This window comes from Tetrao urogallus, assembly GCF_951394365.1.
Source record: "Tetrao urogallus genome assembly, chromosome: 3".
Classification (NCBI taxonomy): domain Eukaryota; kingdom Metazoa; phylum Chordata; class Aves; order Galliformes; family Phasianidae; genus Tetrao; species Tetrao urogallus.
The window spans coordinates 22,291,920-22,316,549 of record NC_136815.1 but is presented as its reverse complement, the minus strand read 5'-3'; the positions used below and the strand labels follow the sequence as shown (position 1 = coordinate 22,316,549).

The following is a 24,630-nucleotide window of genomic DNA, read 5'->3' as shown; positions in this document are numbered from 1 at the left end:
CCAGCCCTGCTGAGCCTAGTCACAGCAGGTCGGCCTCATGTTCACCCTGTCCTCACTCCTGCCCAGTGCCTGTGCCCGCTGAAGCTGCTCATGGCTTCTGCCTGGGGAGAGCAGCTGCACGCAGGTATTTGTTTACAGGCATCACAGGGAGCGTGATGGAGCACTGCCAGGTAACCTGCTGGTCATAACTGCTCTGGGGCAGTTGGCTGGGAATCTCAAACATTCTCTTCATTTAAATATTATTCATTTATTTTAACCTGTTGCAAGCTGGTAGGTGGGGACAGCTGCGAGAGCAAGCACACGTTAGCACTAATTAGCACTAATAGGCACCATGCAGGCCTGCTGGAGCTGGAGGCAGGGGACACTGCTGGGCCTCAGGGAAGGTCTTGTGCTCTCAGTAGGAAGACTGCTGCCATTTTGAATATCACTGCCTGGCCATTGAGCCAGCCGTGTGGGATGATATTAAACTTGGGATCTCAGGTCTCTTTGGTCCATACTCACTTTGATTATCGATCAAAGGCACTTCTGAGAGTTTTACTTCTCTCCAAATGCAGCATATCCCCTTTTCCAAGTAATATTAGATCCCAGAGACCCTGAGATCCATGCAAAACACACCAATGCCAAGCTGTACCATGTTGCATGAAGTACATAGGCAAAATAAGCAACATGAAATGCCACATGTGCCCCTGCATAGCTCTCAGATTGCTGTCTTGCAGGCTCAGAGGAAGGCCTCTTATTGGCCATGTCCTCACCCAGAAAACAGCAGCTCAAGTCTTCATGCATTCCCTCTGCACCCACCAGCAATGTGGTTTTATCATGGTGTGCATCAGCAACTTCAGGAGCTACACCTGAAAGATGCAAAAAGTCTTCTTGAGTAAGGAAGGAAAGCAAAAGAATGAACATTTTCTCTTGCTTGTGTAGCTTCCTCTGCACAAATGTCTTCAGCCCCATCCCTCTCTGCATCATATCTGGAGAGACCTATTTTGTTCTTACCAAAGGCATCTTGTGCTGTGTCCTTCATTTTATGACTTACCTTCAGCCTCCTCTTCACTTCTCTACTGCTCATGGTGCCCTGTGCTCCTCCCTGCCACTGCTTGTCACTACAGCATCCCTCATTTCCCTCAGTGAGGCCTGTTGGTGACATGGGGTGGCAGTGATGGAGCTCTGAGAACATCAGCTCTGTGTCAGCCAGCAGTCTCCCAGCTGCCTTAACGCCTCCCTGCTCTGACAGCACCAGCCCATGTGACGTTCAGCTGCTTTCACCGGCCAGAGGAAACATCTGCATGTTGATGTTTGCAATTAGAGAGGTGGTCCCCTTGCACTATGCTTTAGATAGATGTAAAACAGCTGCAAAAATAGCTGTGCTTCTTGCCCCAGTCTCTATGTGCTAGCTAAATAACAGTTTGCTAAAGGACATGTATACACAAGGGCATCTATACACAACCCTCCTAAAGTTCCTCCTTGGTAGATTTTTCCTTCTATTATTTCCTATATTCCTTATCAATATTTAACATGTCAATTGTTAAATATTAACAATTATGTTAAATATCAGCAATAACTGATGTATCTAGGAGTGATGGTTGCTGAGCAGTTAGTTAAACACTAAGAATTTACAAGGAACTAAAGACAATGACTCGATCCTTTTTGTACATGTCTGCCTCTACAAAAAGTGTTCCTAAAAAAGGCTTTGTCAAACTGGAAAAGAGGCGAGCGTGCAGTAAGAGAATGGCCATTTCAGTGGACAGACGATAACTGTAATGTATCTTTATTTGTTTCTAATGTTAAGCACTTTAAGGAAAGCAGCTTTGTTTGCAATAGTTCTGCCAACCTGGCAGCCAACTATGTGTGCAATGTTGCTATAATTTTGAAAATGTGGTTTAAGAAAATCATGAAGTCATAGAATCACAGAGTGGTTTGGCTTAGAAGGCATCTGAAAGCCTGCCTAGCTCCGACCCCCTGCCATGGGCAGGGCTGCCCCCTACCAGCTCAGGCTGCCCAGGGCTCCATCCAACCTGGCCTTGAACTGCTCCAGGGATGGGGCACCATAGCTGCTCTGGGCAACTTGTGTCAGTGCTTCACTGCTCTCTGAGTTAAAAATGAAAAGGGACAAAGTCCCAGCCTTCCTCTTTCCCATAGCATGTCACCACCCTAGATTTCACCGTAGAGTGGGTCTGGCATGTAAAATTTTCTAACTAGAAATGGAGACACGATGTTCTCCTCAGAGGTGACAAATCCCTTAAACATTTTTTGTGACCTACCTGCAGGTGTAGGAAGCACACACCGAAAGTCACTGAGCAAGTGATGATAAAAGCAGGTATGCAATAAGCCTGTTTGAAGTGCAAGCGAGAGTACGCACACAGTGTTTTGTGAATGCTTAAATGAATTTAATTGGCTCTGTTGAACTGATGTAATCTGTAGTTAGATAAGCTCCTAAGGTATGATTTTTAAACTGGTTTCCCTAGGAGAGTATCAGGAGGACTGTTCTTATTTCTGGCTTCATAGGCCTGGACAGAGATAAAGGAATGATACAAAACCACCTCAGCCGGTTTGACGTAACAGCAAAACACCAAACTGGTCCTACTGGGAAGCTGTCCTAGAGCCAGCAGCCATGCCTAGTTACAGGATGCTGCAGAGCTCAGACACAAAATCAGTATAGGGAAATACATCAGCCAACTGCCTTCGGTTTGCCTTTAATCAGTGGCAAAAGAGGACTGTTGGCATGCAATTAGAGGCTAACACCACTTGGCTAGGGACGTGTTCTGCTGTAAGGGAGAGCTGACTTTGAGAGCAGAAGCCCCATGAAGTCATCAGCAGTGCTGCTTTTGTGTGCGTGTCTGCAGCCCTGTTCATCCCATTAGTAAGTTACAAACATGAACATCACCCAAAGCATCGAGCTGCATCACTGTCAGCATCACAGGGAGTCAGGAATGCCCATGGTTACTTGAAGCAAGGAAATAGGGAACAAACATTTAAGAGCCTTAAAATCTTCATCTCGTGGTCAAGGCCTCTGACTTTCATTCTCCCGTAGTTTCAAATTCTAAGACATTTAATGATGACACCCAGGGACTTCTCTTCCCTTTAGTGCCAAGTGGCACCACCCAGCTGAGCGTCCTTTGCATAAGCCTACCCAGCACTTGTCACAGAGGTAGCACACTGATGGTAGCAGTGCCATTTCCCAGACATAAAGTGGGACACTGTGGGGAAGAGAACCCCCTTGCAGGAGCCCAGCTGTGTGAGTTACCACGTGTTTGTTCTCTTCTTACCGTTACTGAGCAGCAGCACTGACCAGCACTGATGGAGCCCTCAGCAGTGACCGGGGGGGACTTGATCCCTGCACAACCGTTTCATCCTTTAATTCAGGTTAATGCTCCAAAGAAATGCTGTGCTTATCCCTGTTGCATAACCACACTTCAGACTGCGTAGCGCAGAGACATTTTGGTGCCTGTGGACCTTATTTTAGCATCAGCTGCTCATGAAACTGCTACGTTCCCAACACTGTCATATTGATTCAATTTACAAATCAAGTAGAGATAATTTCTCAAGGTTATAAGAAGTAGAAATCTGTGGGCCGTGGCCTCATTTTATTTACACTTTGAAGTCTGTGGCTGTAGCTTTTCTACTTCTAAGTTGCTTTCCTTTTTGTGCTTTCTTCACTAGGGCTGTGATGTGTGGGGTTTTTAAAGATATGATGCTTTACACAGGGCTCATCTTTCTTTCAGATGCTCCAGGCAATGCAAATGTCTGAAATTTCCCAAACTTTTACAATAATATAAGCTTTGCTGGAGCCCTTGGCTTTGCCTTTGTGCCCAGGCACTGTACATGGAAGCACAAGCAATGCTGGCAGCTAGTGGGATCCTGCCCGGAGCATAGCAGGGATGCAGCCCTTTACACACTCCTGCATGTAACCCAGTGGCAGGAGCTCAATGAGGATATCTGCACATGAGTGTGTTAATGAGCTGTAATCTACGTACTAGTGCTGAGTCAGACTATGTTGGAGTGAAAAGATTTCCCTACAAACACACTTTGCATTTCGGTAAGAATTTGCCTCTGGGTTTTGAAAGCCAAAGTCAGCTGCTGCTCAGCTTATGGCCTTGCTTACAGATCTTGCTTTCTATCTGCAAGCACTAGTTTTTCTTCCAGCAGCACATACACCTGCAAAGCAAATGCAAGGCTGCTGACAACAGATCTACTTTTATTAGCTCCACTTCTCGGCCTCTCAGATGTGCTGTGTGACCTCCCAGGCCAGAGCTGATCGATGCAGCAGGGTAGGGCACAGGGGAAGCAATGGTTAAAATGGTTTAAGTGTAAATGTGCTAAGTTAAGGGAAGACTGTCAAAAGAGTTGAGTTCCTGTCCTCTTCTCCCATGTCCATCCTCTCTGGGCTGAAATAAGCCCAAACCACTGGGTAGCATGAGAGAGGGATGTCCCTTGTGCTTCTCTAGGCAGAGGAACCCTCACTGTCTTTCCTTGGCCACCGATGGCATGCAGCAGCCACCAGAGCCCCTGCACAATTGGTGGCACCTGTATGGGCTCAGCATAGTGTGCTCTGACTCTGGTGATGCCTCTCAGGCAGTGTTGATACAGTTCACTTGGACATGGCTGTAGGAAGAGAGGACAATATGTCATTTCAGACAAGTCTATGGGCTCCCATTTTGAGACCTTAGTCCTTGAAACAGCAGGACAGGAAATGTGAGTAACTTGCAGCATCAGACAGAAAAGGAAAGTGGCTGTTTTGCTCTTTTATGGCCTGTCAGGTATGGGACAATGAAGTGAGAATGTGCTGGGGCGGACCTGATGAGGTGCTGGTACTGTCGGGTGCTGTTAGGCTGTTTGCTTTTTCCCTGCTTAAAGGTGTCCTTTGCCTTGTGATGGACGCTAGAAATACTCCAGGCAACCAAATGCCCAGAGCTGGCTGAGAACTCTCAGTAGCGAATTGTTATTGCAAGGTCTGCAAAACCATTGGACATCTGGAAATGATCCGCTTTACAAACACATCCTTTATAAAGAACTAATGCTCTTCAGGCTTCGGGAGCCATTTCCAAAGTACTGCAGGGGAAAAGGAACTATTTTGCAAAAACAGAGAGACGAAGGATTTTCGCTTACCCCAGCAGCTGTGTGTGAAGCACCTGGCTGGGCACTGGGTGCTGGCTGCTGCCAGCTGTGTCAGCAGTGATCCCAGGCACAGCAGGAGATGTGCCCAACCCACTGTGTGCTGAGCAGATGGACGTGGTTTCTCCTTGGCTTAAGTTGCCTTAGTAATTCGGTTCCAGAACGTTCTCTTCATGATTCCCCAAGACAGATATATGTCACTGCTCCTCACAAGCATTGGTAGACTCTTTTATACCACTCTCATTTTTCATAGTTTGATTGTTTCCAGCCTTCCTCACCAGAATCGAACTAAATATATATCTAGCATGGAAAAAAAAAATGTGAAAAGAGGTGTTTCAGACATATGTGGGCAGATGCAGCTGAAGAACTGCCTTGAAGTGTTTCCAGGTCTCAATTTTAGCTTGAATAAAGTTTTTAGAAAAATCTGAAACGACTTTGGGGCATACTTGGGGGAAGAAGGGAGGAACAGAAATCATCATTCATAGAAAAGTCAGCGCTGAGGATGTTACGATTTTGTGTTGAACTCTTCATTTCATCCACCAGTGAATCGACTGAATGGTGCCTTGCTTTGCTGTAGGTTCAGGGCAGATGGATTTCCCAAGATACACACAGAAATAAGAAAGAAACTCATGTCAAATGTTATTGAGCAACTGTAAAGAGAGTTTTGAGGCCATTCATCTTTCACTTGTGAACCAGGTGCCTTCCTGATTCAAAGCACATAAAACAATGCTGTAGCAATGCTGCTTATACCTCTGAAGGCCTGGAGCTGGTCTGCATCAGCTCTTACCAAACCCCTCATCCAAAAATTAAACTAGATATTGCGTTGTGCATTAGGATTCAGGAAAGTCTCTGATTTCTTTAGAGGCAATAAGACTAATGGTAACACTTAGTATGATAAAAGCTTTTCCTGTTAAAAGCCGCATACCCTCCTTCTTCACCACGCAAGTCAATCTCTTCCTGCAAGTGTCAGTAGCAGGGATGGAATGAGATTGTACTATACCACGGTAAGCATTATTTTGGATAACCAGCCTCCAGATATAATCTCTTCCTAAAGCCTTCTGCATGCTTGAGATCATGCCCTGATTACATTGACATGAAGGTCTTCCCAGGAAGGGACACGCAGCAGCCTGCTGGAGCAATCTGTACACTCCTTACCGGCATCCTGAGCAGCCCGCTCTGCCAAGATAAGGAGCTGGATACTAAATTCAATCTTCCTGTCTGGGGTAGCTGCTTCCCCCCTTCCTGTCAACACTGTTTACATCAGTGCAGGCAGGACACAGTCTTCCAAGCACAGATTGCTGACTATCCCAATGCTTCTCTGCATTAGCTGAAAAACATACACTCTATTTGCTATCACTAGCATTGCATTATCTTATAGTAAGGCCATACTGCTCCCCTTTAATTAGAGACTGAAAAATTCAATAGGCACCTTATAAATCCCACCAGTTTTCAATAGCTAGTTAGCATTTTCCCCCCTCTGTAGACAATCTCATTTTAAAATACATCTATTTAGGGTACCTGAGGCTGAAATATCATGTCTGTTTGTCCAGTATGAAAACATCTCTTCTTTCTCCCAATTCTTCAGTGTAAGCTCCAAGGCTGTAAGCGTTTCAGTTTCATTAAATACTCATGAAAAACTTTAACAATATTCTTGTATTTGAGTAACAGTTATAAACCACTGGCTTAGAGGCTTTTCACCTGAATGAATGTATCTGAAGTCTATCACCTGGAAACAGCTTGAAAAGTACTGCAAGACGCCCATAGCACAAATATGAGAGGAAAAACCCCAACCCAAATGAGTTGCATTCAGCTCACTTCTCCTTGTGGACATCTTTGTGAAACACAACGGTACCCTCTGGAGGTGCAGCTCCTTTCTTCTGCACATCACTTCACTGTGCAGCTCAGGGGCCCAGCGTGGAAGTGACTGGGGGGCAGCAATGTGGGGTACATCCAGCCCCGTCTTCTGGGCCAGACCTATGGGATTGCAGTCATCCTAAAAATCTCCTAGAGGGGACACCTCCTGCGGTGGTTCTTTTGTCCTTCCTTTTGATAAATGTTTTGAGGACATCTGAACTTCCCCCTACAGCACGCTGCTTTTATCTCTGTTATTTAGGTGTGTCTGCATTACTTCAGAACTAAACAAACAAAATCCAAAGCAAAGATAAGGTTTATTTATCGCCTGAAAAATGTATCCACAAAGTCTTTTTACATCAGTTTTCTGCAGTATACTACTCGGCCTTGCTTGCTGTTCTGTTCCCTAATAAAACTTCTTGCCAACTGTTTCTCCCATGAAAGGGAAATAAATAAGGAAAAAAAGTTACTGAGATTACTCATCTATGGTGTGACTAGGCTAAATTCAGATGATACTCTTCACCAGCAAAATAAGCAACTTTTTTATGATTTTATGGGTGAGATATATCTGTGCTCTTGGTTAAAGGCACATTATTGCCTTGGGTGCAGATGTTAGCCTTGAAACTACAGAAAGAAGCACAAGAAGCACAACCTCACAGGTTAATAGAGACTGTGTGTAGTACTTAACTTCCATCTACTGATTTACTGAAGGACCTGAAGAGAGTTCAAGTGGATACACCATTTTATATCTTGCTGTTCACCAAAACCTTAACCATGGCTAACGGCTGATGTACTGCAAGGTACAGGTCCTTGGAAGATTCTCACTGCCAGCAGTCACATGCTATGGAGCAGCTCCCATCTTCCATATTGCTTTTCTTCATAGACAGAAACAATCTTTTGGCATTTCTAGAACCTTGATCTTATGCCAGTTTCTTTGTAAGTTTTGCCATCTTGTCACACCTTGGGCAGTGTGCTTTCATAGAGTCAAAGAACGGCCTAGCTTGAAAAGGACCTCAAAGATCGTCTAGTTTCAACCCCCCTGCTGCGAGCAGGGTTGCCAACCACCAGACAAGGCTGCCCAGAGTATATAAACTATATCAACTTTGTACTGGACATCATGAGATTCTGAATTACACAACCTCTGCTTGCCAAAATTGCTTAACAGCATTTTCAGAGGAAATTAATTTGGGCAGGGCGAAAGGTAAATCCCAAAGGAGACTCAGTTCTTCCTCTGATGTTGCTAGAAGATACATACACATGTGTGTGTATGTATGTATGTATGTATGTATGTTTATGTATATGCACACATATTTTTACTATGATTCTTTAGCTGAGGGCTAAAAGATAATCAGCTTCAGTACAGGTCAAGGACCACTTGAGTAGTTTGGATGAAGTCATGCAAAAATCAAGTGGAGTTGCCACAGATCTGGCTGCCCCATCTTTAATTACACCGATGGGAGACAAATACAAAAATAGGTAAACCTTCATTACTCTAGAAAAAAAGGCTGCGGTTGTACAGTTAAGCAGAAGCCTGGACTGCAACACTCAGCGGTGTTGCTCTGCCCTCTACAGACGACATGGTGTAATCACATCTTACTCCCAAAGACACTTTTAAAGTATGTCTAGAACAGCAGAATAAAGCTGTCAAAGTGAATTGAACACGCATAGGAACTACCCTCTAGGGTATAGCATAGGAACTACCCTCTAACCACACACTGTGACACTGCAAAGCATGAGTAAGGTAAGTTGGGGGTATTTGTGAGAGAGTGCTTCCTGTGAGTTCTTACCACATCCACACTGCCTATTCAGAATGAGAAACAATTGTTGCTCCAATGGCACCAATACCTGGAACTCAAGTGCGAAATGGATTATAAGAGATATTTAGGTCAATTACTCTAATTTGTGTCATGCAGAATTTCTTCATGCTGGAGAAACAAGATTTATTCCAATGCCTGTAGGCAGAGTAAGTTCCTCCTGGTACTTTGTCATAACATCTAGGAGACTGCAAATGGAGTGATCCCTTCATCCATACCCCACCTTTAAGTGCTATGAAACTAGTGATAGCCTGCCTTCACTAACACATGAAGGTACCAGCATCCCGCTCTGCAAGTTCAGCTATATGCCACCTCCCACAGCAACTGCCTCCAACTTTTATCCTAGCTAAACGTTCAAGAAATGTGGTAAATGCATCTGCCTTTTTGAACTCACTTCAATTTAATGTACTGTCCATGTGCTGTCTGATAGAGAACGATAAACTCTTTTACTTCATACATAATTGCTTCATCCCCACTGAGGTAAGAAAACAACATCTACTTGCTCTTTCTCACGACCTAGCAACGCTTTTTTATTGCTGGAATTTCATGACCCTTTCAACATCATTTTCGTAAGTCTTCTCTTAGACAGGAACAACGTATTAGAGTCACAGTTTTCAAGACACACAATTCAGATTTGTTCCACTTCTTCATTTTACTGACACATCTACATTTTAAAAAGACATTCCTCAATGCACATATGCCCAGTTCCAGGCACGGTAGGTGGCTCTCACAGATGAGCAGCACATGGCACTCCTTTATTTCCATCCCCCATAGGTTGGCTGTCTGTGGTGATCAGATTGTTGTATAAAAGGCAAAACTGGTTGGGCCCAGTGTGAAAAAAAAAGCCTGGTAGGATGAATTTGCTTTGGCATCTCCCAAAACAGCGCACTGTGTGACTGCCACTTGTGCCAGCTGCACACTCAGGAAAGAAAGAAGCGAGCGGTCTTCTAACAAGTGGAAACTTCTGGTGCCTCACATTTACAGAATGCTTTAAGTAAAAAACTGAAATACTTGCTCAGAAAAAAAGAAATCTTTATTCAATTTTTCACAGCGCAGACCCTGCCGTATGTAACACTACTATGCTTTAGTATGTTAAACTCTATGGCAGGCCAATATCTTTAATGAAAAAGTCATAAAGTAAAGCTGTAATAAAATATATTATGTACATCAGAACTTTGTTTCTCTTTAGAAGTACTGCATGAACACAGATTTTAAGAAGTTGCTATGACATTAAACCACCAACTACATTTCCAACTGCACTTTCGCATGGATTCTCATTTTGTTATACCTATTGCTTGTTTTGTTGAGGAATCTGCTATGGACTAATGCTGCAGGCTAGAAAATTTCCAAGTACATCACCCAAGCCAAATGAAAGTCTTGTTATCACCTTGCCTACTTCCCAAACAGAAATGGTATTATTTCTTCCAAAGTAAAAATTAAAGGAAAATAATGATCACATTTATACTCAGCAAAGCTGTTCTCCAGTACTTCAGTCTGACAACAGCTGAATGGCATTCTGAAACAAAATTCTTCCTGTAATCCCAGCTGTCTCAGAGAAGTGACACAGAAGTATCACGTAAACTCTGGGCTATATCTTGAGAACCTTCATGCAATCTTAGAATACTTTTAAGCACAGAAGCTCCAACGTTACATCCTTTTACATTCTTTTCATTTGAAGAGGTTCGTAACACCTAACACTGAAGGTAGGGAACTCAAATGCTTAATACCAGTCCTCTTTCCAACAAAATAATTACATTTAATGACACGCTATTCTGAGATCTAGAAATACATTGAATTCTGTAATGGAGAACACTGCAATAAGCATTATTTCTGCATGTGTCTGTAACTTCACTTGGACAAAATACCCCATCTATCTGACCAAGGTCAGGACCAAGTAAATATACTTGAATAAATGTGATTTCAGAGGAATGCTCAGGTTTCAGTACACACTTACCAATAAAGATTATCTTTTAACATTTTCAGGGCTTGGAGTGTAGTCTTAATGGCAAGATCATTTGATAACAATCACGTATGAGAGCACACTGTTTCTACAACTGTCTGGGTTAATAGAAGACTGAGGGCTGAGGTGACATAAGAAAACTGCTGATGTAATGGTATCAATCAATATTCACAGCAATTTTTACTTCTGCACTTTTAGTCTACATGTCTCAATTCCTCCCTAGCCTCCCCTTTTCAGGTGCTGCAGGTCGTCATCTTGTCGTAACAGTCACTAAGACAGATGCATTGAACTTTGTTCCAGCAAGGCTCCACACTTGGTAGTTCTAGAGAGGGTGACAACTTGTTTAAAACAGGGTGCAGGAGACACGCTTCTTCTCTAAGTCACATGAGACTTGGTCTCACCAACTGAGACAGGTGCTAGGACTTGGCCTGTTTCCTGCTCACAGTGTTTTCTACATTATGGCATCTGGAAGCCCTGACCAAAGCAGCATCCCATGGGGCTACCTGGTCATCAGTCTCAAATGGCCTTGAAACAGGCAAGCCAAGACAACTCAGCACTCTTTGAAGTACCTTCAAGAAGAACAAAATTCCTTCTTCTCTTTGCTTGTTAATAAATTAGGCATTATAACGGAGTTGTTCTCTCACCATTACCTGGTTCTAACTAGTGTTCTCCAGGAATGAAAACAGCTTCGACCCATGTGAACAAAACCAACCAACACTCACCTCTTACAGTCCACATAAGGACTATCTCTTCACTGAGGAGAGAAAGGTCAGCTGACCTCTTCCAGTAGCAGACTGGACATTAATCAGCTGGTCTCCTGTTTATGTGTCTCCTGAACCTGTTGTTTTAGACTTGTCACTGTTGAAACTGCTGTCTGAAACAGCAATGGTGTTGAAAATAACACCTGGCCCCAAAGTTTGCATACACCGCTATGCCAAGGGAGACTGAAGTATCTCTCCAAAGCCAATTCAACTCTGAGCCTACTAGCAAGGCTGCGTGTGCCACTGGAACATGCACATGCACTCTGCAGCACCAAAGCACTGTGCATGTAAGCACTGCTAGGTCTCCCAGGCACACTACAAGTCCTCTAAAAGCTTTAAAAAACGCTCATAGAAGTGGAAGGTGAGCAGGAAGCAGAATGCATTACGCCTCTGGTCACAAGCAAAATCTGCTCTTTCAGAAGGGTACAGAAAAAGCTACAGACTCAAGAGGTAACTTTTCTAAGAAAGATCATGTAATTGTTCTAAAAAAGCTCAGAAGAACAACAGATCGATCATGTACAAATTACAGCAATGAGCAAAATGACACAAAAACAGAAATAGATCAGTAGACTTAGAATTTGCACAAAGAAAGTAATTTTGAATTTATATGTAGAATATAGAATCATAGAACAGCTCAGGTTGGAAAAGACCTTAAAGATCATGGGTCCAACCATGACCTGACCATACTACCCTAACTAACAACCTTCCACTAAATCATGTTCCTGAGCACCACATCCAAATGGATCCGAAACACATCCAGGGATGGTGACTCAACCACCTCCCTGGGGAGCCTATTGCAGTGCTTAACAACCCTTCTGTAAAGAAGTTTTTCCTGATATCCAACCTAAACCTCCCCTGGCACAACTTGAGGCCATTTCCCCTTGTCCTGTCACCTGTCACCAGTGAGAAGAGACCAGCTCTGCTCTTTCTGTAAGCACCTTTCAGGTATTTGAATATTACACACTGCATAGCAGAAATACTAACAGACTTCCCATTATGGGACCTTTCAATAACATGATCGCCAAGATAATCCTGACCTTCCTTCTTCTCCCCTGAAACCCAAATCCATCCCTGTGTTATTTATACATAGTGAAAAGCAGGAGTTCATAAACTACAGTGACACTAGCTACAATCAAGACAATTCCCCAAGTAACATAATACTGGAAGTAGTGTTATGATGTTGCTGGGGGAAGGGAGTGTGTTGTAACAGGACAGTTACACTTTCTGAATAACATTTGGACGTGAGGCTGAAGTGAAAGCTACAGAAGCTGAAAAAAATCCAAACGTGAAAGTCAGTGGGGATATACTGCTTTCTCACTCCTTACAGACTGAGCTTTTTTTTCCCTTGAAAGTATCAACAGAAGTCATACAGTCTTCAAAACATCTTTTAAATTGCATGTTTAATAGTTGTACAATAACCTGTTCATCTCATGCAACGAAGGCTGAGGGGAAGTCAAAGAAATTCCCTGTGGTAAAAGTCCTGAGTCAGCAGAAAGTGCTTTGAAGAAAGCAGTATGAATTGGAAAGAAATTTCCAACACCTGCAGATTTTGGCTACTGTCAGCTCAAATAAAGTGTTGGGGGTGCGCTGAAACCTTAGAGGTGAGAGTTGATCTTGCAGTATACTTTTAAGAGATCTACAACCACTTGCTCATTAGCAGCTATGAGCAAAGCAAAACAGTATTAATTTCTGTGTAGAAATGTATACACTTGTGTGTCACGGCTGCATCTCAGCCCACTGTTTTCTCTGAGCCCAACATTTTGCAGCCAGGGGAAAAAAGGCTCTGTGCTAGATAGGAGGAACATGCTTAAGGTGCTTTATCTGTGTCTAAATCTGTCCTTTTCCTCTTCCTTTCTCTTACACTGCTGAATATGAGCCTTAGCATTATTTAGTCTCCACAAAACCTACAAATTGTTTCTCCTAATAATTCAACTCCCCATACTGCTTGCAATACAAAGTGAAAAAAAGAGTTTTTGGATAAAACTCTGAATGTTTTGATCTATTTCTAAATAGAAATATTCAGGTTTCTCTCTGTTGCCAGAAAACTGCAGGTACCACACACAGGAGGACTTCATTCTGCATGTTTACCACAAACCCACCGAAGCTGCTGGTCTGCCTGGAGGTCAGTTAATTCACTGATGGATCTCCAGCTGCACTGACAAGCATACGCTCGCGATCCTTTCTTCTTTATCATCTTTGCTCTCAGTTTATTGAGCTCAGGCATGTTATTCCTGTCAAACAAATGAATTCAGTTTAAAACTGTACTTTTTCTTTTCTTTTCTTTTTTTTTTTTTTATTAAAGAAGAAAACTCATGAGGCTATTTCATTTCACAAAAGCTCTTAACATTTCTGAGTACCACTGATAGGAATGGGTTTAGGGATACGCTTAAATTCTGTTTTGAACACAGTCCTCTCCTGAGAGCAAAACTCAGTGTGTAGTTTCTGAACTCTCAAATCAGATGCAGTTTAATGTTTCTGTAAGTAATGTTCTCTGTCTTGTTTGGAGACCCTGCTTCAGCCTCCAGAGAAAGAACCAGATAGAATCAATCTCATTAATAAGAAATTGTACAAAACTGTATAAATCTGATCAACCTTTCATCAATATTACAATTATCTGATACTACATCCTTTCATGTTATTGTATTTTTTATAAACTCAGGATTTCGGAAGCAAAAGAATTCAGACTTTAGGTAAATTGAAGAATTGTATTTTTATTTAGCCTTTCTAGCTACCAAACTCACCTTAGGAGATTTGGGCAGCACTGTATTTTTACATTTATTTTACAAATGTTGCTGTTTTTAAGCACTGAGAATAAAAAATTTTCACTGTAAAAGAAATGCAAGTTTTTGAAACCGGAGGGAAATCATAGGAAAACCAAAAACGTAGTATAAGAAAAATAATGGAACAGGAGAGGATTTATCCATTACTGCTCTGTTCCAGCTCCCACACCCCCTGGTGGCCAAACACGTACTCTGAACGCAACCATTATCTCCACCTGAGAACAGACACATACAGAGAATTCACCACAATCAGAATTTAAACTTGGTGTCTGCACTAGGAGCATGCCTTCTGTGTAACACTTCACTGAGTCTTAGCATTTGGTACAGTTGCAGAGAAACTGGAAAGAAGAATGCCTTAATTTTAACTCTTCCAAAAAAATCAACATGACTAAAATCAAAGAGTTCACAACATAACCAGAAAGTAAAAACCCCAACTCTCCAATTAATCAAATACTGCTTAAAAAAAAAAAATAAATAAAAAAAATAAAAAAAGCCTGTTAAGAAAGCAAGCTATTTGATTTTCACTGAACAGGGCAATACTTCATACTGCAGAAAGCAGAAAAACTGCCTTGAAACAATTGTAGCTTATGCCACTGCAGGTATGGTGAGAAGCACATGCTGGCACTGCATTCAATTTCTTTTTACATCCAGCAGTGGCCCATCAGAGGCCAACCCATCACACTGATTACCTGCTTATTTTGACAGTAATGCTGCCTCACAACTTACCAAACCTGAATTCTTTTTAAAAGCAGAAGGTGAGGGTGATGGAGGAAGAAATGGAAAGGCATGAACGCAGATGGTGGGAGATGTCTGCAGGAAGAATGCAGCTTTCCCAAGAGATTACTGAAGAGGTTGCACCCATGCTCCTTATTAGATAACATGGACTGCCAAGGACTCTTCACTTTCCCTGTTCCCATCAAGCCCTGAAGCAGAGTAAAACAATATTAACACCAAACCCTCCTGAGACATACCTGAAAAAAAGATAATCACAGGACTGATCCCAGATGTAGTCATTGAAAAGCGATACACGGAAGTCACAAGCAGTGCAACGCAGCTGGTCACACGTCCTGGCCAAAGACAAAAAAACCACCAGAAATCTCCAAGAGCTTGTAACAGTAAGAGAAGCTACACAAATCGTTACAGGTTTACAACAAAACACACTCATTAATACTAGAAATGTGGTTGACCTGTAATCTTAATTTTCCACATCTCTGGATGACCCATTATGTACGCATTCAAACCTACGATCACGCAGTAACTTTTCCAGGTTCCTTGAATATACCAAATAAACTGATATTCCATATACACTCTTTGTTCCTTCTCACTGGTGTGGCACCTGACTATCACCTGCATAGGCATCATGTGTAAATTACTACAAAAGAAGTTTACAAAAGAAGCAGAAGGAAATGCATTAATTTTCTATTGGATATCAGAGCTATGAATCTGAAGTCCCTTTCCTCCAGTTAAAACACCTTTCCTGAAGTTACCAAGCACTCTGCTTGTCCTCAATTGAGGCTCTGGGATGCCTGTCTTCAGTTCAGGCTGTGGGATGACTTAAACCAGTCTACTGATTTAGGAGGCATGCTCTGCCATCACACAGAAAGCTAAAGAGAAGCACAGAGAAATACAACACTCCAGAGCAACAACCTCCTTAACTACACGGGTTTGATTTTTGGAGTCTCTTATCTCATTTGCACACATTCTTCAACTCCTCAAATGAAAAAGAGGATCCTGTGGTCACAAACAGGGGACCGGAGGGGATCAGCAAACTCAGACTGCAGTTACAGGCAGCTGTGTGTTTCAATGGATATAGAGCTGTCCCTGCAGTTCAAACTCAGGGCTCTGCACCACCACAGAAACACAGTTGTGATTAAAACTAATTTAAAACTAATTTAAATTAATTTAAACTAATTTAGATTAAAACTAATGATAAATAGATTTTTTTTTTTTTTTTAACCTTTTTGAAATATTCGTTCCTACGCCATTTGGTGAAGAGCTTCCACCCAGGTACACTGGACAGCATCTGTGGATTTAATTAAAAGAAAATAATGAAGTAGTAGCAAAACATTTTGAAAAAAGGCAGCTTAATGCTAATTTAAACGGTTGTGCGTTACACTGCTTCAAGTAGTACTTTTTCAGCAAGATTTTCCTTTAGTCGCTTAAAGGCCTGGCAAGTTAATATTTATTCAATACAGGCAAAGCATCAAATGCTTATGAATGATTTAATTCGATTTTTTTTCTTTTGCCAAGATACTCATAGAAAAACTGTGATAAACAATGTCTATATGGAACTGGGGCTATTTAGTCTGGGGAAGAGGAGGCTGAGGGGAGACCTTATTATGCTCTTCAAATACCTGAAAGGTGATTGCACCGAGAGCAGGGTTGGTCTCTTCTCACTGGTGACAGGATGAGGGGAAATGGCCTCAAGTTGTACCAGGGTAAGTTTAGGTTGGATATCAGGAAATACCTCTTTACAGAAGGGTTGTTAAGCACTGCAATAGGCTCCCAGGTAGGTGGTTGAGTCACCATCCCTGGATGTGTTTAAAAACCATTCGGATGTGGTGCTCAGGGACATGATTTAGCAGAGGGCTGTTAGTTAGGGTAGTATGGTCAGGTTGTGGTTGGACTCAGTGATCTTTAAGGACTTTTCCAACCTGAGCTGTTCTATGATTCTTCAATGCTTCGTGACTAAATATTGCAGTGTTTGATAACTGCATTTGTCCAGAAGGCAGAGGAAACTTGTTTCATAATTACTTACAAGGTAAATCATTTTGACCACATGAAAACATATCAATAATTCTTTAACATTAACTTTCTGTTCAACAGTGTGTTTTTTCTGATAAAGTTAACTGAATACTCATTTCTTTTTCTTAGTTGACATCAAGACAAGTTAAACATGAGTAATACTATTAGACAAGCTATAATTAAACCATGTTCAAGTAGCCCGAATGTTTTTCATTTACCTTTTCCTATGAGCCTGTACAACAGCACTATTGCTTCCAGGTGTGACACTTGGGTAGTTAGACTTCAATTTCTATTTAAAAAGCAAAGAATAAAAGGCAGCATTTCAGCAATATGGCAATAGACTGTCTTACTCAAAAAGCAAGAGTCAGGAAATCCAAATAATCCAGCAAAACAGGGACTAAGAATTTGGGATTTTTCTTGTTCAGTTTTCTGTAAGGCCGTTGGAGACAAAATGTGCGGAAGTTACAGATAGATAGGTAGAAAGGCTTCTCTCCCCATAGCAAATTTCCAGCTCTGCCTGAAGGAACTGACACAATCACCTTGACTTTAGAATGAAGACCTACTCCTGCCTCCTGGATATGTCTGGAGTGCTGTGCCCAATACAAAAGTGATACGGACATCATGGAATAGGTCCTGCAAAGCACCATGAGGGTGATTAAAGTCTTTAGACCATCTGACATACAGGTAGAAGCTGAGAGCTGGGACTGCTTAGCCTGTGGAAGATCAAGGTCGGGAGAGTTTTGTCAATGGATACAAATATATGCTGGGGAGAAGCAAAGATGACATATTCAGACTATTGCCAGTTTGTGTCAGTGCCCACTGACAAGAGGTGGGGTGATGGACACAAACTGAAACATCAGAAAAAAAATTATTGTGAGGATGATCTAACACAGGAACAGGTTACAGGTTTAGTTTGTGAAATCTCCTCACTTGAAAAACCTAATTCAAAATTCAAAATCTAACTGGACACACTCCTAAGCAACAGGCTCGAGTAGATAATTAGTTTTTTTTTTTTTAATTTACATTTGACATTACCTTGAACTAGCATTCCATTTAACAGCCTGGGTTAGGTGATCTCTTTATATCTCTCCTGTTCATCGCTACAGGATTGTTGCGCTTTCCTTCCTGCTTTATTTTTCAGTTTAATTCTACAGCATATTTCCATTCTTTCTTGTTTTATATCAGTTTTAGTTTGTAGTGCTTTTTAATTTTTTTCCATCACTGGACTTCATGCTTTCTGCATTTCTCCAGACTTGTACTCACCAGAGGTGTTCTGGCAAAGCTGCTGTCATTACAGATTTCATCAATAATGTCATCTATATCATCTTCATCACTGCCAGCACCCATTAATGTTCTAGCTGATCTGAAACACAAGCAAATCAACTTTCATTTTGCAGCACGATCAGAGTAATTATAAGAACTGTAAGTTAAAAACATAAAATTAGTCACAATCTTGTCCTCTAATATTACTGTAGTATCTAAGGTAGGCCCTCCAAATAATTATGGACAAGATATACCATGCAGGATAAGGCCTCTTCATTGAACTGTCTCATAATTGGCCTTCTGCTTATTGCCTTTATTCCCTACCACTTCCAACCTTCAATAAAGTAGTGATAACAGAACCCCTGCTGCACTCACTGAGTAACAGATTGGACAGCCCTGATTTTTCACATTTATTTTCAGCAGCAGATATACAGAAAGGTCAGAAGAAGCTCTCTCCTTGTGTTAAACGACTTGCAAATACAATTTAGAACACAATGCATTGGGCTATTGTCTCCTGCTGGCTTTTTTTTTTTTTTTTTCTTCTTCATACCAATCAAAATGCAGAAATCTCTAAAACAGTGAAGTAACACTTTGAAATTAGCAAGCTTTATGCCTCACAGATCCCATCTAACGTGCTCAGGTCAGTCACTATTCATGTGTCCAGCAGTCTTCGATGCAAATGCAGCAGGCTTTCTCTGGGGGTGTACCACCACTGAAAATGGTTCTATTACTGTCCTTTTAGAAGGAGTGACAAGATTGCAGGTCAACACTAAAAGCAGACAGTGATAAAATACAGCAGTAATACATGGGAGAAGTGACAGATGTATTTGGAGAGATGTCTGTATGGAAATTTGAACCTGCTCTTTAGTATCACAACTAGCTCTTGAAGCAGTGAATCTGCTCACTAACCCCGTGTCTCCAACCTGGCAGAGCACAGTTCCCACTCAAAAAGCCTTTATTTTTATTCTTTTCAACTATAGCAGCAGTGTTTATTTTTATAATCCATAATTTATAAACTTAAGAGCCTTTGTTAGCAATTCAAAGTGGATTAACTGCACATTAAGCCTTTAAAGCTAGATGGGTGAGGTGGGAGGCATTTGTAAAGCTCACCTTTGTTGGTCTGTGAAAGAGGGTGCTGGCTTTGTATGCATATCTGTGGTCCTTCTCATCGTGTAAGAGACAGAATTGGCCATCTAGGGCAGCTGCCTACAAGGAGATGTGCTCTCTGTCCTGCTTATAAAGATGGCTCAGTTGATGGATGTGGAAGAAGCCGAATTGACAATGAACGCTGCTCAGGTCACTGTTTGAACACTTCAGTGAGAGCAGGCTTAGCTGAGGAAGCAGCGAGGAGCATCCACTCTCCTCGGGAGCCTCAAAGCCTATGAAAAGCCTACAAGCCTATGAAACATTTCCCACTGTGGGCCTGCAGCCAAGGAAAGAACTCCAAGGAGGGCAATGCCAGGCTGCTAACCCAGCAGCTAAAAGAAGCTGCTCCACGGGCAAGGTCAGCTTTAGCGCAGTCTTAACCAGGAACGTCTGAGCACGAAGGGACCCCTGCAGGCCAACTCCCCTGTACTGACTAGGGACAGCCACAGCTCACCGGCTGCTCAGGGCCCCTAGAGCCCAGCCTCAGGACCTACCGCCGCTCTGGGCAAACCGGGATGCCTCACCGCGCTGACCTAACGAGCTTCTTCCTTACATCCAATCTACATCTCCTCTCTTTCAGTCTGAAACCAAACGACGGAGCTAAGTAACATCTGGCCGTGGCTCACAAACAGACGCAGGTTTAGTGCCACTTTTTTATTCCGATACTCCTGAGAAACGGCGGCAACCAGACGTGGGGCCGTAATCCCACATGCTGAGCTCCATGCTGGCACCACCCCCCTCCTGCCCCGCCGGCCGGAGATTCGCACGTCGGAACGCCGCTCACCTGCCCTCCGCCGCCGCCGCTCGCTCCCTGTCGCCGTTCCGACCTCCGCCCGCAGCCCCCCGCTCCGGCATGCGGCAGAACCTCCGCTCCACCTCGTCCAGTAGCCGATCCAGCTCGTCCGCCATCTTGCCGCAACCGGCTGTTGCCAGGGCGGCCTCGCACCGCCCCCCCTTCCAGGGCGGAGCCCCCGCTCCCGCCGGGTGCCGGAGTGGTCCTGGGGCGGTTCTGCTGCGGTGGAACCTGTGAGCCCGTCCGCCTGGTCTGTCCGGGCGGGTGGACTTGTTCTAAACGAAAAGTGAACAAATAAAAACGTTCCTCCGGAACACCTCGGTTCCGGCCGTAGTCGGCAGGATTCGAACCTGCGCGGGGAGACCCCAATGGATTTCTAGTCCATCGCCTTAACCACTCGGCCACGACTACGCATGCTGAAGTGTGATTTCCCAGCGTACTAGTGATGTATGCCCGGCTGCCGTCACTCCAGGCAGCTACCTCAGGGCCAGGAGCGGCTCTTTCCGTTAGAACTGGGGCCATGGTGACTTAGAATTTAGGTCTCTGCCGGTAGAGCAAAATGTATAAAACAGAGCTGATGCTTAATGGACGCCTGTAGGAAATTTGCAACTGGCCATTGACGTGCATGGGAGGGTGAGACTGGGATGTGTCAGCTTCTGGCCAGTTCTGCCCGGTTCTGGTTGGTTCCAGCTTGCATGCTGAAGGTAGCATTGAGGGAAGTGGCTGTGGCCAGGTTATAACCAAGGTAATTTGCAGCTTCCCAATTTAGAGTGCCCCAAACATACACAGCGTGTTGAAAGGACGCTCTACAAGATAACCAAGTGCCACAGCCTTCCAGCGTGTGCTCAGCCTCCTTGTCCTCACAGACAGCGCCCTCCCTTATTGCTGCTGACAGGAAACTTGGCACTCACCCCCTCACCAGGACCATGACAATTGGATTGGGGTTGCAGTTCCTCACAGCTCGGAGTGCAGTCTCTCTTTTACATGGTGTTTTACAGTTCTCCCGGCGTTGCCAGCAGTGAACTGCCAGCCACGTTTGGATTCTCTCCCTACTTCAGCTTTTATTTATTTGTTCCATTTTTCTCCTCACGTATCTTGGGGCTCTGATACCCCAGCCAAGGCAATGGCAGTGCTGCTGGGAGATGTGTGGGATTAAAGCAGTTGTGAGCCTGCCCTGGTTGATTTGACAGAAGAAACCAAATAGCACTGATGCTGCTCCAGCTCTTTAAAGTGGTCCCTTGGTCAGAACTCAATGTCATGTAGGTAAATTCAATCCAGAAGAAGTGGATTTTTGGGTGGAATTTTTACATCCATCTCTCACAGCTGTGGAGAGTTTAAACTAATCACAATTCTCCCTGGTACGCTATCATCTCCGTGATTTGAAAAAGGATCAGGAGCCCACAGGCTTGGAAAATGCTGCAGAAATGCTTGTCCTGAAGTACATCATCACATGTGGAAAAGACCACTTGCAGCATCATCGTAAAGGAGCTTAAGAATGCTGAAATCCAGTATCATTCTGGCATTCTTTCAAATGGCCTTAGAAATCCGAGTACATTCTCTTTTGACTGCAAAACAGCTTCTTTCCCTTTCCATCAATCCTGTGGCTGTCAATGTGTCTGCTGTAAGGTGCCAAAAATGTATGGAGTGTCTATGGGATAAGTGTGCCAAAGTTGGGGTGCCTCAAGGCCTTCTCCCACAAACCCACTGCTGCATTTGCTCAGTTGGAAAGCATTTGAAAGAAAAAAAAAAAAGAAAAAAGAAGGCACAGACCTCACAGACCTTTAGAATTCCTTTAACTACGGAGATTGTTTTTGTGCAGATTACTGCTTGCTGTTTAGATCTTGTTGTTCAAAACTTGCCTGATGCAATCAAAGACACTTACTGGCTCAAATTAATTCCAGACTAGTTTCTGGAATCACACTGAGGTGAATCTGACATATTGGGCCATCAGCTAAGCTGTGGTCAGGAGGAGGAGTGCAGGAGAAAGGAGCTGAGGTCACGTCCTGAATTTTGCCCTCTCTTAGGAGATGAGTGAATTAATGTGTGCAAATCATGTCTTCTGCTGACATTATATTGATGCAAACAGAATGGTTACCGACTACCGAGGGCTGGAAATGTGTCAGTCTTAAGTACAGAATGACAAAACGACCATTCTGCTATTCTGTCTGTCAATGCTTTTTTTTTTTTTTTTTTTTGAAGACTCATTGTGTGTCCTATGGAGAAGAGGACTGGGAGGCTGGCCTGGGTGGAAGCCATCATTCTCTCTAATGCTCAAGCCACTGCAGCCTTCTTAGCAATGCTGATAAAACTGGCTTTTGCTACCACAGTGATAAGGACAAAATACCTTCCTAGGGCAGAATGTCAATTTGCCTGCCTATTTTCTCTGGGAACCAAAACCAGCTTTAATAGGAGTTCAGCAGAACTTTCCTTAGCTCTCTTCTCTGAATGACAAACTCTTTGGGGCTGAGGCAGTGATAAAGGCTGATGAAGTTGTAATTTCTTCTGTTCCTCCAAACTGCTGCCAGCCACGAACGAAAGGAATACAGGGAGACCTTCTTGCTGTGGTGATAACATGGCTGAACTTTTTCTGCACTGTCATCTCTTGCCTCAGAGGATGGGAAGGAGGCAGAAGCACAGCAGCTGTCTGTCACCAAGGTGGTATGCTACCTGTAGCAAATGTGAATGGCTTGAACCTCATTTTACAACCAGTTCAACCTCTTGCTTCCAGTCACAGGATATTGTTCTGGTACTGTTCCTGGTCACACTCCAGTATATCATTTTGAGTGACGCTATGCTTATTTTCCAGTAGTGGTACAGTGCATTGACATGAGTAAATCCAGGCCACATGTAGATTCTTGGCCATAATTTAATTACTAGCAAGCATTTCTGTGGATGAAATTATTCTCTGTAAAGATATCAGATAGGGAGACAACGTCTTGAAAGACTGCTTGGCAGAAGAAATAGCAAAGTGTGCAAGATTCCTTATGTAATGTTACTCGCTTATTATGTTGAGAGACAGCCTTGGATCAGAGAGCAATTTAAGCTGGAGGCCAATTCAGACTTGGACTTCACTGCTGATCCTTCCCATCAAAGGTGCCAGCACAGAGGGTAAATTTTCATATAGGTTTTCTGGCACAGCTCCCTCACTCTTGATGGACCAGACTGGCATTAGAACTGGAAAAAATTTCAGTTACTTCCAATCTTGAAATTAATCATTTCAGGGTTAGGGTGTGAGCACCCACTACCTAATTCCTGTGTTATCCAGTTCCGCATAGGAAGACTTTCCTGAGGAGAGCAGTTAAGTGTCCACAGAGGCAACCAAACCTGTTAACATTATTTTGGATCTTTGTAGGCACGCATGCCCATTTTCAAGAGAGTATGACAACGAGGCATGTGCTAAGGGAAGGAGAAGGTTCTCAGGGCAAAACGTACTTGTCTGGGCGCATTTAATGAATCACAAAATCATAGACTGAATCATAGAATGACTTGGGTTGGAAGGAACCTTAAAGCCCATCCAATTCCAACCCCCTGCCATGGGTAGGGCTGCTACTCACCAGCTCAGGATGCCCAGCGCCCCATTTAAACTGGCCTTGCACAACTCCAGGGATGGAGTACCCACAGCTTCTCTGAGCAGCTTGTGCCAGGGCCTCCCCACTTTCTGAGTAAAAATTCTTCTCCTAACGGCCAAATTAAATCTCCCATTTTTTGGTTTGAAACCATTCCCCCTTTTCCTATCGCTGTTAGACTGTGTAAAAAGTCAGTCTCCCTCCTGCTTGTAAGCTCCCTTCAAGTACTGGAAGGCCTCAATGAGGTCTCCCACGAGCCTTCTCTTCTCCAAGCTAAACAAGTCCAGCTCCCTCAACCTTTCATCGTAGGAGAGGTGCTCCAGCCCTCTGATCATCCCTGTGGCCTCCTCTGGGCCTACTCCAACAGTTCCAACCTGGCATAGCCTTGAAAACTGCCTATAAACATGACATTTTGATCTCCATGAGGGCATAGCAAACATTGTAAAGTCATTTCTGGAAAATAAAGCAAAACAAAACAAAAAACCCTACAAAAAACCCCAACCTGTTAGCTTCTAAGGCTGTGTATCAAGCAGGTTATGCTTTGAAATGTTAGAATTACGTGTAACTCCGCATAAAAATGGTGTTGCCAGGTGCTGCTTGGCTTTCCTGCACCTGCATTCTCTGGCACCCAGGGTGTCTGCCCCTGTAAAGTAGAGCAGAGGGAGGCATGTGGTGATAAAGCAAGTTAATGCAGGGGAACCATCTCATCACAAGGAAAAAATGTTTCCATCTAAAAGATAGAAGTAATAATTAATAGTAAATGTAACATAACTGACTTGCTAGGAAGTACGTAAGCAGTGGAACATGAGCAGTAAAGAGCAAATGTCCAGCAGAGACGGACG

At 43.3% G+C, this 24,630-nt stretch overlaps 1 protein-coding gene across 1 annotated transcript; it reads right to left on the bottom strand.

The window, feature by feature from the left end:
• Window positions 1–13,566: 13,566 nt before the first annotated feature.
• Window positions 13,567–20,338, bottom strand: CFAP418 (cilia and flagella associated protein 418; the record flags this gene model as incomplete). Its single annotated transcript, XM_079533279.1, has 6 exons — window positions 13,567–13,726; window positions 15,247–15,342; window positions 16,233–16,298; window positions 17,239–17,309; window positions 18,284–18,383; window positions 20,214–20,338. The coding sequence occupies 6 exons, from the start codon at window positions 20,336–20,338 to the stop codon at window positions 13,567–13,569; spliced, it is 618 nt and encodes a 205-aa protein (XP_079389405.1).
• Window positions 20,339–24,630: the final 4,292 nt, after the last annotated feature.